Source organism: Chanodichthys erythropterus, chromosome 11 (genome assembly GCF_024489055.1).
Source record: "Chanodichthys erythropterus isolate Z2021 chromosome 11, ASM2448905v1, whole genome shotgun sequence".
Taxonomy (NCBI): domain Eukaryota; kingdom Metazoa; phylum Chordata; class Actinopteri; order Cypriniformes; family Xenocyprididae; genus Chanodichthys; species Chanodichthys erythropterus.
The window spans coordinates 52,845,029-52,859,450 of record NC_090231.1 but is presented as its reverse complement, the minus strand read 5'-3'; the positions used below and the strand labels follow the sequence as shown (position 1 = coordinate 52,859,450).

The 14,422-nt window shown below is 36.2% G+C and overlaps 1 protein-coding gene across 1 annotated transcript in view; it reads right to left on the bottom strand.

Annotated features, from left to right (window-relative positions):
* phlpp2 (PH domain and leucine rich repeat protein phosphatase 2) overlaps positions 1–11,084 on the bottom strand; it is an 84,923-nt gene extending 73,839 nt beyond the window's left edge. The window contains exons 1-2 of the mRNA XM_067400037.1: positions 10,790–11,084; positions 1,931–2,208 (exon numbers count right to left, since the gene is read on the bottom strand). Coding sequence (XP_067256138.1) covers positions 1,931–2,208; positions 10,790–10,975 — 464 coding nt within the window. The 5' untranslated portion in view covers positions 10,976–11,084. The remainder of the gene's footprint in view (positions 1–1,930; positions 2,209–10,789) is intronic.
* Between the last annotated feature and the right edge of the window lie 3,338 nt (positions 11,085–14,422).

The window sequence follows — 14,422 nt, the reverse complement described above, 5'->3', positions numbered from 1 at the left end:
GTCACAGATCTTCCTCTTCCTGTCGTGATCTTGTTATTGCAGTAGTTGCCCTGCTGATATTTTCACATGGGCTCAGTAGAATTTGTTTTTAAAATATTTATTTTTATCAAACGCTTTTGAGTTAAAATGAAATCTATCATATTAAATTTTAATACTTTTCCTTTACAAAAACAAAAAAACTACAACAAGTGACTTATTAGGTTTTTAATCTGAAATGATCCAGCTATGATGTAACCGGCTATATATTCTCACACACACTTTAGCTGGAAAACGATGGGGTCATTTGTTTATAATTGTTAATTATAATTTCTATGTCTATGATTCGTTTCCCAAAATGAATCATTCTCAAAATTTCAACAAACCTCATCACTGAAAACCTGATGTTCAAGTCTGCAACGCGTGATACAAAAACAAATATTTATGGACAATGAACATAACCTTGTGAAAGGTACAATTTAGTATACTTTTAAAAAGAGCACTTATTACGGGTATAATATACTTTAATAAATTACATTTTTGTGGAATCTTAATTGTTGATTTCAACTAAATGAAAATGTATCATAGTTTAGACATTTATATTAAAGTAGGATTTAAGTACATATTTATATTTAAGTATATAATTATTTGTATTGTCTTAGAAATATTGTTAAAGTTTACTGCCGAATATACATTTACATATACATAGTGAAATAAAAAAATATTTGAATATCATTTCTATTAGAACTTGTATGTCATGTATTTAAATATATTTGTAATACTGAAGTTGCAATTTAGTACATTTAAAAAATATTAACTTTAAATGTAATATTGAATAACAATTATATTCAAGTACTTTACATGTGCTTTAATATGTTAGTCAACACATCAAAATAAGTTTAACGACAAAAGATTATTAAAACATACGGATTTCAAATGTAACATTTTTAATTTGACATTATTGCTAATTATAATTTTATTATTTGACAATTTAATTGTACTGAAGTCTCTTTACATACACTTAAATGGCCTTTTATTTAATTAATATTATATTATCTGCAAGTATAGGTTTTTAAAAAATACACTTTAAATATTTGAAGTACATTACAAGTTCAATACAATTAAGCACACTTGTTTTTCACAGCAGTAAAGGCCTGTTCACACCATAACTATATTGATAATGATAAAGATATAGTTCTAAAAATTCTTCTAAATGGTACAGATATCGTTGGAATCACTTTCAGAATGATTTTTTTCAGCTGATGAAATGATAAAATGATAAAAACATTGACAGCCAAATCAAAGAGCTTGAGCATTTAAAGCAGCAGATGAAAAAACTGCAGCACGCTTAGAATAAACAATGACATTGACACTAAGACAGTTATCTCTCTTGGTGTGAACGAGCCTTAAAGGGATAGTTCACCTAAAAATCATTGACCCACCCTCATGTTGTTCCAAACCTGTATGAGTTTCTTTCTTCTGTTGAACACAAAAGATATTTTGAAGAATGTTGGTAACCAGACAGTTGACTGCAACCATTGACCAAAGAAACTCATACAGGTTTGGAACAACTTGAGGGCGAGTAAATAATGACAACATTTTTGGGTGAACTATCCCTTTAAGACTCTAGCTCTCTCACAGCCAGGCCATCATCCTTATTGTTGAATCCTGAGATAAGACAAACATGTTCGTGATGACGTTATTTTGGAGGATCATTAACATTTATACTATCAAGAGGTGCAAATGAATGACTAATCCCACAACTTATCCAGTAATTTGTAAACAATGAGCATGTGATATTCACATTGTCATTTCTGATAAACAGCCTGAACTGTGTGTATCTGGCCCGACTGTTCCACAGCGCGAGTCTGATAAGGATCATTATCGAGACAAGACCTCGTCTAGCCAGAAAATTACAGCTCGGGAGCTGCGAGCATCACTGTGTCTGCGTTACCTGATTAAGTCTCCGTGCAGCTGAAGGTAGAGACCCTGTACGTCTCTCTGAGCACACAGCTCCTCAGCGGTGGTGTTGGTGGAGCAGAGCACCAGCTTCAGGTCTGGCTGCGGGGTGGTGGAGGTCTGGGGGCCCGACGCTGGAGGCTGAGGCTCCGAGGCCCCGTAGAGACACACGCAGCCTCGCTGAGCGTCGCCCTTCAGCCAGTCCCGCTCGCGAGAGCCGAACCGGGTCTTCCGGGTCACGCAGCCTCGACTGCCATTCCTCTTCATGTTACGCTGAGGAAAAGAGTCAAGATTAGATGCTGCTTGTGCTTGTGAAATTATGCCCTTCTAGAAATAAGGCCAAATAAAGTGTTTTAGAGCCCAAATCAGTCATAGGAAATCATGCCTTGGTAACCACAAGTTGGTGGCTGTCGGGACTCCACCCTGTAACAGAGCCTGTTTGAGAGACATCAGGTTTTGTTTTCAGTTGCAGAGAATTACTACAGCCCAAATATTTACCCAGGGCACAAACGCCCTGGAGAGATGTGCGAGTCGAGACCATTTCGGAGACGCCGTGTCATTAGTCTGCCTGGTGAAATCATTTTGTGATGATGCTCTGCCCTGCTTAATTAAGTGACCACTGGCATCAGCAGCACAGGGTGTGCAAAACAACATTGAACCTTTTATTGTGAAGACGAAACAAAACAATATCTAAATAATGAATTCTTCTTTTGTGTTCCACAGAAGAAAGAAAGTCATACAGGTTTTAAACAGTAGGTTAAATAATAATGATAATAATAAATGATGTAATATATAATAATAATAAATTATTTTGTTTAATTATTAATATTATTATTATTACTAACATTATTATAATTATTATTGTTGAACAGTAATAATAATAATTTTATGTTTATGAATTTGTATTGATTTATTTGTAAGGATTATAAATAATAATAGTTATACATTGTTTATTTTTACTTTATAATACCAATTGTAATAATAATAATAATAATACAATAATATAATAATAAATCAATAAATATAAACAAAACAAAAATATTTATTTAAAGTTAGTTCACTCAAAAATTAAAATTCTGTCATTCATTACTCACCCTCATGACGTTCCACACCCGTAAGATCTTCAGAACGCAAATTAAGATATTTTTATTAAAATCTGATTGCTCAGTGGGGCCTGCATTGAAAGAAATGACTCTCAAGATCCATTAATGTACTAAAAACATATTTAAATCAGTTCATGTGAGTACAGTGGTTCAATATTAATATTATAAATAGTGCTGGGCAACGATTAAATATTTTAATCGCGATTAATCGCATGATTTTTCTGCGATTAATCGCGATTAATCGCAGCATGCGCAAAAATTCAATAATGAAATCAAAAGTAGTTGATTGCGTAATTTTATTCTTTCAAAGTACTGCTGTATGAACAAAAGTGCAATAGAGAATACGAACCGACGTCACACCTCGTTGCATGCCGGGGCGGCGTCGCCATTTTGACAGGGTCGCCCTCTATTACTCGTACTGAAATTAATACGGATTCTTGCTTACCTTTTGTTTTGCTTCTGCCATTAAGTGGAACGTTAACATTTTTAATGGTATCGTTTGCATGGAATAGAAGCTATTTTATCGCATCGCATGATCATTTTATTTATTTTTTCACTGAAGTTTTGTAGGATTTCGTTTACAGTGTTGATCTGTTTACCGTGTCGCACGCTGGGCGCTCACTGCTGCTTCAGCCATCGTATGAATATCATCGTATGAATATCCAAATAAATCTATGTAATTAACACACTGAGAAAAGTCGATTCATTTATTTGTTGGAAATGTTTAAATGATGCTTAACCGAGCATACTGAGTAGGCCTACAATTGTTGTCATTGTAATTCCCCTTTTCCATGATCACAGATGAGGAGAATCAGAGATTATGGGTCAAATTCAGCGGACAGACGGACACGATCACACTGTATTTTTATATTTATTTTAACAAATGACAACCACACTAAGCTACCTTTATAAAACCGTTATGAAGAAAATTTATAAAATGGTTACATTTTAAGTGATACTGAAAGTTTATATTTTGGTGTCATCCGTTTTTCTGCATGTGCTTTATTTGTAAATAGAATTTGGTATCTTTAATATCAGTCTAAGTGCATTAAGCGTTTTCTTGAGATGACATGAGAGGAAACCGTTTAAGATATAAACGTGCTGCATTCATATTTTGGGCTCATTTGTGTATCTCCACACAGTATGCTTTAATAAACATTTACAGAATTGTTGGTCACATGAAGCGTTTTGTTAAGCATTTGAATGTCCCCGTCAAGTTCTGCTAATTCACGAGTGCAGTGAGAGTCAGACTCGCAAAGGTAATGTTAATTATTAAACCAAACGAAATCAAAACGTTCAAAAACACTTAGCAATGTGATTCTTTTATTGAGTGATAAGCAGTGGGTACCTTTTTCCATTTTTCTGTCCGCACCAGATATTTTCTTTTTCGCGCTGTAGCTCTCTTAGGCACACAACAAATGCTTTCATTGGTTGAGACGCGTGATGACGCTCATCCCAAGCAGCCAGTAGCCTACTGATAAACATCCCACCCCTCCTGTGACCCATGGTTTGTGTTGTATTCGGTTGTAGTCTATCTATGTGTATTCAAACGCAGTGAGCAAAGGACTTTCAAAATAAAAAGTACGTTAATGCGTGATAAACTAATTGTCGGCGTTAATTAATTAATGCGTTAACGCGATAAAAACGCGTTAACTTGCCCAGCCTTAATTATAAAGTGACGAGAATATTTTTGGTGTACCAAAAAAACAAAATAACAACTTATTTTGTGATGGCCGATTTCAAAACACTGCTTCATGAAGCTTCGGAGCGTTATGAATCAGCGCATCAAATCATGAATCATGAATCATGACTCAGAGCCATCGTATTTCATCAAAAATATCTCAATTTGCATTCCGAAGATTAAGGAAAGTCTTACGTGTGTAGAACGTCATGAGGGTGAGTAATAAATGACATTATTTTTGGGTGAACTAACCTTTTAACCGGTTGTTCCAAACCTATATGACTTTCTTTTGTGGAATAATAATAATAATAATAATAAATCACATTTATTGTAAAATCCATCTAATGCAATCAATTTTAGAACAATAGTTCTGTCTATAGATCATTAGATAATCAATGACTCATCATCATTACTAACTTTTCACATGTTCTACCAAACAGGCAGCTGTTATGACATATTTCTACCATTTATGCTCCTTTTGTGTATTTTTGTTTACCCATATAAATATTTTTGGAATAGTATCTATCAACTAAAGGTCATTGCTAAATCACCTCTAATTTCTGATCAGATTTTTACCAATTTCTCAAGTCTTTTATGCACTGTATATGTTGACTCTACTCATTACTCTGCATTGCTCACTCAAGTAATGCAGTAATAATAATGAGCATAAAGATATCTGATCTTATCTAAAGATCATAGCTGACTCACAGTCATATTTCAAATGCGTCACTGTTATTATATCTCTAGCATCTGCATAAGTTTACTGTACTTATGTCATTATTATTATTGGATAATTATGTATATCACATGACATATTTGACATTTTGTTAATAATGACAAATGAGAACATCATTGGATCCTAATGCTGTGAATAATAAAAATGTATTTTTCAAATAGATAAGATTAACTAGATAAGATAGCATGACTAGAAGAATGCAGTGGTCTAATAATACGTAAAAAAGCATTGTAAACTCAACAAGGTAACTGTGCTTATGCAGTTAGAGGAGAAGGAAGCAACTAACATCTTATTTTAGTTATGATTATCTATTACAATGCCTGAATATAATGACTGGTATATTTCCTGTAGGCATAATATGTGAGGTGTGTTGTGAAGATAATGGCAAAGGCATTGTCACGTAACACACAGAGGTGGCGTTCACACAGCACAGGTTCTTGCATTCATAAACAGCTGAAGTGCAATGGAACATAACACAAGGGTTTCAAGATGTGGCAAGCTTTTTTAATATTTATTTAATTAAAATAACTGTCTATTGTATGTTTTAGTACTTATTTTTATTACTAACCGATTACTATCCGTTAACCCACAAGATTATGTTAAATTAGAATTAAGCCAAAAATAGATAAGTGTCTCTGATCAATTAGAAATATTTTTTTTCCCAGGGGTTTAGCTTCAGAATATGAAGATTCACATCATGCATACCCTCTATATATATCTATATCTATATCTATATCTATATCTATATATTAGGGCTGCACGATATATCGAATGCTTTTGTCACGCGCATTTCGTCAGTAAAGCCGGATCCCTGATTGCCGCTAAATCGCCATCACCTGCTTTCAAATGGAGCGGCATTTAATAGTCAGAGCCGTAGATCACTGATAAGCCACGCAATATCGCGTTCATTATCGAAGGCGATACATCTGCGATATGAACTCGATATTGTGTGGCTTATCAGTGAACTACGGCTCTGTCTATTAAATGCCGCTCCATTTGAAAGCAGGTGATGGCGATTTAGCGGTAATCAGGGAACCGGCTTTACTGATGAAATGTGCGTGACAATCGCATGCGATATATCGTGCAGCCCTAATATATATATATATACATACATACATACATATGCAGGGCTTGAAATTAACACACGTCAAATGCGGGTAGATCTCAGCAGTAGTGTGTAACGCAGTCACTCCTATTAGCCACTTTGGTGGGTTGAATTTTATATAGCCTATAATATATACATTTTTTCAATTGTAGTCTTTTTAAAAAGACACCTGAAACAAACTAAGTGCAAAGTAGTGTTGTCAAAAATATAGATTTTTCGCTACATCGATACTGAAATATTTATTTTTAGTCACTTTTTTAGTCATGTGACAGTAGGGCTGTCCCCGACTAAAGATTTTTCCAATCGATTAGTAGTCGTTCATTTAAAGGTGATAGAGAGGATTTTTTTGTCAACTGAGAAACCAAAGACTGTAACAGAGTTTTTGAAATGAGCGCATGCGTAAGAACAGCCCCCCTCCTTCAAAGGAACGCCTCCCAAAACTCGTAAACACTCATATAGGAACACGAGTGTTTACCACCGGCATTCGCTGTGTCGTGTTAGTGGATTCATTATGTCGGACTCACCGCAGGTAACTCATAATCTGCAGTTGTTACTCCTGTCTCCTGACAAAAACATTGCATGCGGCGCCTGTGGAGTGTGGAAAGTTACTGGAGCGCGCAGCCGCGCTCGTCTCTCACAAGGAACGTCATGGCAGTGATTGACAAGCCAGAGGGCCAATCGTTTATGCGATGATCGCGTAAACGATTGGCTGATGTTTTTAAGGCCCTACCTCGTGCACAGATGATGTATATTAATATTATTCCTTTCAGTGCACCTAATAAATAGTCTTTTACCAGTTAGTAAAGACAGTTTCAAGTAATATTGCAAAAATGTATAAAACAAAACATCCTCTTTACCACCTTTAAGCCATTAGTTGACTAATTGCACGTTTATAATAATTTAATTACTTAAATATGGGGTGGAATATATGACTCAAGCACACACATAAAGCGCACTGGCAAAAGTAAAAATTATGAATGTGTTGTAAAATTGAAAATTGAAAATAGCTTGAAGACATTTTAATTATTTATTTATTAATAAACTAGTGTTTTCTGAGTCAGTGTCGGCTGGAAAGATGAAGTTGACGATGCCGACTCATCATCTCCACAGATGTAATCATGTGGATTATAATCAGAGAGTACTTGTTTTCAATTTGTATTTGTTTAAAAGTAGATATTTCAAGCATTCACATATTTCTCATGTCTGTGAGGCAAGTAGCCTATACGCTGAGTTTCGGTTCATTTATGTGACGCGTTGCTGTTCAGGGAGACCGAGACGGCAGAAAGCGCATCCTGATTGTTTTCTTTATTTTACAAAACCACAACGTTTTGTTGTTATTGTAAGTGTACACAAAAAGTATAAAAGTTTGGAATGACTTATTATTCTTATCTGTATGACAAAAAAATTAGAGTATTTTAAGTTGAAAAAAATTCAAGTGATTGCGCCGGCACCTCCATGTCATGCAGTAAGCGTGCTAATACTTCAGCTTCCACACTCTACACAAACACTTGAATATGCGCCTAATAATAGCACACATGTATCTAGATTAACATTACAGCGAGCGGCCATGTAAAGTTGCTACTTACATGTTTTAAATGACAAGCCATATTTGAGGTCGATGGATGATAGGCGAATGTTTGGATTTCCTGCCCGAAGTTAACAATCAGTCCCTCATGGACTGTGTGACTTTGCCACGTCCTGTGGAGTTTTTTTTTCTTCTGCAACTAAAGGCCTGGGTACACTTCGTTTTTTTTACAAAGCCGAACGCACAGCCTTGCAAAGTGTACTTCATTTGACTCGTACATGTACACAGGCGTTTAACATATGCACAGTTCTGAGCAATCTCTTGCCATGAGTTACAACCCATGTAAATATATTTGTATTATTTCATGCTAGAGTTGTACAAATGAGGGTACTTTCTAACCTCTTTGCACAATCTGTCTATATAGGCCTCCATTGTCACTGTAGCTTGCATGTGTTCCAGTCTGTTCTGTTTATGCAGGTTTTCTTCGACTACCTTGTGAATCGACGCCCCCAGGGCATGGTTGCCACCTTGTGGATAAACTAATAACTGCAAAAAAAATTAAATGCACATATGCAAACTGCATGTGCAAAGTACGCGCGATTACAAAACCCAAAAAATGTGTCTCACGCACATTACGCTGACCCTCGCGTATGCATAAAAAGTGAAGTATACTTTGGGCTTTACCAACTACTAAAATCTTGTTCGACTAATCCTCTTCTAGTTGACTATTAGGGGGCAGCCCTACTTTTCAGCTTTTCCTTTTAAAGGTGGTACAGAGGATGTTTTCATCGACTGAGTTTTTGAAATGAGCGCATGCGGAAGAACAATTCCCCTCCTTCACAGCTCATTTCAAGTGAACGTCTTTTATTTAATTAATATTACATTATCTGCAATTACCGTTCATACAAGTACACTACAAGTGCACATTCAATACATTTGTGCACACTTCTTTCTAAAAAAGGCAGTAGGGTACAACGGGGCTAAAGGCGCCGCGGGGCAAAAGGCGCCATTGATTTTATTTTCCTCTAAACCACTAGATGGCACAAAAACTTGCCGCACTTTCCTAAATATCCACTTTTCAAGACGCACGTGCAAATTTGTCTGATCTTTGACGCGATCGCGGACAGCAACGCAGAGTTGATTCTGAGGTAGTTTGATCTAATATTTGATGTTTTTTAAGAATTCAATTTAAGTAGCAAATAAGAATCCATTAAATTAATGTTTGTTTTTTCAGACAAAGGCCTTCTTAATGATTTTCAGTTTTGTTCAAGGTAATTCAAGCAACAGTTTTTCAAGAACAGGTGAATATGTAAAAAAGTATGGTATTTGGGGTCAAATGCGCACCTGCTGTTAGGGCAAAAGGCACAATAATTAACATGATAATAAATAGCTGGCTAACTTTTCCATTTCTAAACATGACATGGTAAGATTCACATAGCAAATATTATATATCAAATTGGGTATTCATCTTAGAGATAATCACCATATTTATGAAACAATCATATTTTAAAATATATTAATCATATCATAATAACATCATTTATTGTTACTACTGTAAATCTATATTAAATTGGCTATTATTGGATCTCCTTCAATGCCTTCAGAATCTTTACTTTTTAAAATAATTTTGTTTCTGTATTTTTAGAATCTATAAAATATAGGCCTATTTTAATGACAGTATGTTTATTGAACAAAAATTAATTCTTTTATTTATCAAAATAAACAGAAAATAGTACAAACTTTGTTAAAGTCATTCTTTTGAACAAGTATTAACCGAGTCATTATTAAAAACATATTATTTTAGCAAAAGTATTTGTATGAATACTGTGTGCCTTTTACCCCGTGTGTGGGGTAAAAGGCCCCCTCACCACCTCATACATTTATACGATTTTTTAAACAAAATTAACCACTTTTATTTTTTTTTCCACACAAAAATATATATTTTTCCTGCAATCATATACTTTGAGAGTAGTGAAAAGCAACATTTTTCTTAAGGTGTGCTTTTACCCCTGTTGTACCCTACTGACAAAAGGCTAGAAACGCCCCTGGCCACTGGTTTGAATCAATAAAATCTTCACTGTATGAAATCACTGAAGCAGTCAGAGCGGTGTCAGATACAGTTTTAAGGAATACATGTTAAAACAGCTTGCCATACTCAATAACTCGTTTTTAAAAGTAGAACTAGACTACTTTTCATTTGACATTTGTCAACGCTGGCCAGGGCGCGAGCTGCTGAAAAACAGCGAGATGCAACGCAAAGCCCAAAGATGTACATCTGACGCAGGTGTATATAGACTGAAATAGCAATTACAAAAAGCGCCCTGTGAGAACGCCCCCTAACAGGTTACAGGCGTTACACCTAAACTATTCTGATGATACAGCCAATAAAACATCAAGTGAGATGGCATTGCTAATCCAGACCATCTATTACCACAGGCTGTCCCACAAAACCTAGTGAACCGCCTACATAGACAGCAATATCGGGAATCACAGGCGCGTTCGCAGCACGCTCGCCTCACAGACGCGGAACGCGCCTATGATGCCCAAATCTGCTGTCTAGGCAGGGAGCGCACTAGATTTTGAGACAAGGCGGCGTGTGAAAGTGTTATACAGATAATTGCTGATGCAGTTCACGAATTCACGCGTACTTTGGCCCTGTCGCTTAACAGCAACACTGCGACCTAAACGGAACTGGATCTGGTACCTTTAAAACGCGTATTCCTGTTCCTACTCGGGCTGTCGGTGCGGTGGCTCGGTCAGATGCCGCTTCATGCAGCACCGGGTTCAGCGCTGCTCCGCTGCCCGCCCGGCCATCCTCCACATCAGCTGCATTTCTACGCTCCGTGTCGGCACTCTGGAGCGACCGCGCTGTGCTTTTCTCGTCCTTCATTTCGCCTACATTTGACGTCTTTCAGCACAGAAATCCAGATGTAGAAAAGCAACTGGCGAGTGATAAATTCCAGTACAGGAGGCGGTAGAAAAAGCCCATCCTGATTTGATGAGACGCCATAGTGGGACTGAAGCTCACGGCTGTCAGATAAACCCAATCAATAAACATGAGGGGGCGGCGCTACTTATTATTCATAGCCACCTCCCATTCCTGTACTTCCGTACTCAATTATTCATGAGGATAAACTGGTGATTTGGAATGGATCGTGTTAAAGGGGTCGATTTGCCACAGTTTATTATCAGTCACATTTCATTCAGAATTCAGTTACTGAGCCAGAAGAGGAGGAAAAAAACGATGTTTGTGCTTTAGTTAATCAATACCCATTTAGTTCCTATTGTAAGAGTTCATGATAAACATAAAAATTACACTTCCTTCATCAGGTCTGTAAATCTAGCGAGATTTGGAGTCATACACTCTTATCGAGAATCACTGAACTCTGCCACCCATACTGGAATGATTATCTCTTCTTGTGCAATGTGTTTTGTGCAAGTTAAACTGTAAACTGAACATACATTTTGTTGCACGCTATAAATCACAGTCATATTGAGGTACATTTTTACGTAAACTCTGTGATGGTCACACATATGAGGAAGAAATGAGGACTGGACGCTTACCAAGAGTTTGATAATATATTACATAAAACTGGGTTATGGAATTTATGGGTGTTTCTTCAACTGGAAGCACTTTAATGTTCTCAGGATTGGCATCTTAATTTTTTTTTTTTTAAATGAAGGTCACATTAAACCTGTCAGAATTTTTATTGTGTGTAGATTTTGTCTGACCTTTTTCCTAGACCCAGACTTTTAATCTTAAAATCTTAAAATCCATAAAGAGATTTAGACTTTTATCAGCTGTCTCTCATTTGTATATTTACACATCCAACAATTTTGGCACTGATTACATTTTATCAGTACCTGGAGAGATTGAGGTGATCGAAACCATGTCAAATCAAGGTAAATGTGAGCAGAACTTTTTTTCTTGTGCATAATTTTCAATCAAGCTGTTGGACATTAGTGGACCAACTTAGTTGTGTTGAAGAAACACTTTTAAATTACATGTTCAAGGCCTGGTTTCACAGACAGGGCTTAGATTAAGCCAGGATTAGAGCTTAGTTCAACTAGGATATTTAAGTAGCTTTTATAAACGTGCCAGACGCCAACTCCGTCAGGTTTTATGTCTGATGGTTGACAAGTGCTCTCAAAAAGTCTATAATGTGATTTAATGGGGTTTTCTTGATTATTTGTTGTTTTGTTTTTTGCATATGGGGAATTCTTCTAATGTTGTTTCATGATATATTTTACATATACTGTAAACCGTGTATTTGGCCCAAGCTAGACCATTGTCAACTCTGTCAATATTTGTCAAAATCCGTCAGCATTTGTCAACTTTGTCAGTATTAGTCAACTCCATCAGAATTTGTCAAATCTGTCAGCATGTCAACAGTCAGTATTTGTCAACTTTCAGTATTTGTCAACACCGTCAGCATTTGTCAACTCCGTCAGTATGTCACCTCTGTCAGTATTTTTCAACACTGTCAGTATTTTTCAACACGGTCAGCATTTTTCAACACGGTCAGCATTTTTCAACACGGTCAGCATTTGTCAACTCCGTCAGCATTTGTTAACACGGTCAGCATTTTTCAACACTGTCAGTATTTGTCAACTCCAGCAGCATTTGTCAACTCAGTCAGTATGTCACTTCTGTCAGTATTTGTCAACTCCCGTCAGTATGTCACTTCTGTCAGCATTTGTCAACTCCGTCAGTATGTCACTTCTGCAAGTATTTGTCAACATGGTTAGCATTTTTCAACACTGTCAGCATTTTTCAACACGGTCAGCATTTGTCAACTCCGTCAGCATTTGTCACTTCTGTCAGTATTTGTCAACACGGTCAGCATTTTTCAACACCGTCAGTATTTGTCAACTCCAGCAGCATTTGTCAACTCCCGTCAGTATGTCACCTCTGTCAGTATTTGTCAACTCCAGCAGCATTTGTCAACTCCCGTCAGTATGTCACCTCTGTCAGTATTTGTCAACTCAGTCAGTATGTCACTTCTGTCCGTATTTGTCAACTCCGTCAGTATGTCACTTCTGCAAGTATTTGTCAACACGGTTAGCATTTTTCAACACTGTCAGTATTTGTTAACACCAGCGGTATGTCACCTCTGTCAGTATTTGTTAACTCCGTCAGCATTTGTTAACTCCGTCATTATGTCACCTCTGTCAGTATTTGTCAACTCCGTCAGCATTTGTTAACTCTGTCCCGTCAGCATTTGTCAACACTGTCAGTATTTGTCAATTCCAGCAGCATGTCACCTCTGTCAGTATTTGTCAACACGGTCAGCATTTTTCAACACTGTCAGTATTTGTCAACTCCGTCAGCATTTGTTAACTCCGTCAGCATTTGTCAACTCCGTCAGCATTTGTCAACTCCGTCAGCATTTGTCAACTCCGTCAGCATTTGTCAACACAGTCAGCATTTGTCAACACAGTCAGCATGTCAAAACTGTCAGTATTTGTCAACTCTGTCAGTATTTAACACCGTTAGGTGAAGGTTTTTGTTAATTTTGAAAGAGATGTCTTGTTCTTTTTTTCAGTTCATTGTGTTAAAATATTAAAACATCAACTGAACTACATGACATCATGTCTGATTTACCTAAGAACATTGGTTATATATGTTTAATATTAAAAAGGAGGAATTTAGGAACTGGATTGTTCATAACCCTAACCCAAGTATTTTTTTTTAGCAAATTTATTTTTTTCCTTAGCTCCTTTACTGAACACCATTATTGAAGACTTTACACTGTTGTTGGATGGATCAAATTAAAATATTATTTTTAAATGAGTCTGACGGAGTTTACACGAATTAAGTTCTGAAGAGTACATTTATAAAAAAAAAAAAAAAAAAAAAAAAAAAAAAACATCATAAAAACCTGTTCCCTTATGGTTCATTAGCTGAGATCTTGGTCTACAAATATGTCAGTTTAAAAATAATGTTTTATTAAATAATAAAAACTAACTTCTTAAAACATGTTTTGTCCCTTAATTGGAGAACCAAAAATGGTTCTGCAATGGCATTGCTGTGAACCCCCTTTTTAATTTGGCTTAAAAAGTTCAAGTAATTTCTGTCTGATGGGTTTGATTGGATTGGAGGACATTTTAAAAGAATCTGAATGGGAAATAACAGGTTGATTTTTAATTCAATATTAATTTAACAGCACAGCTGTCCGCTCAACAAAATATTAGAAGGTTAAGATGAAAAACAATAGAATATGAAAGGTTATTCAGTCTAAATTTCATAGGAACATAAGGAATAACCGTTTTGCCTTGGCTTCCATGACATGTACTACTGCAGTTTCAAAGTTTAACACAAGAGGGTGACAGGAGA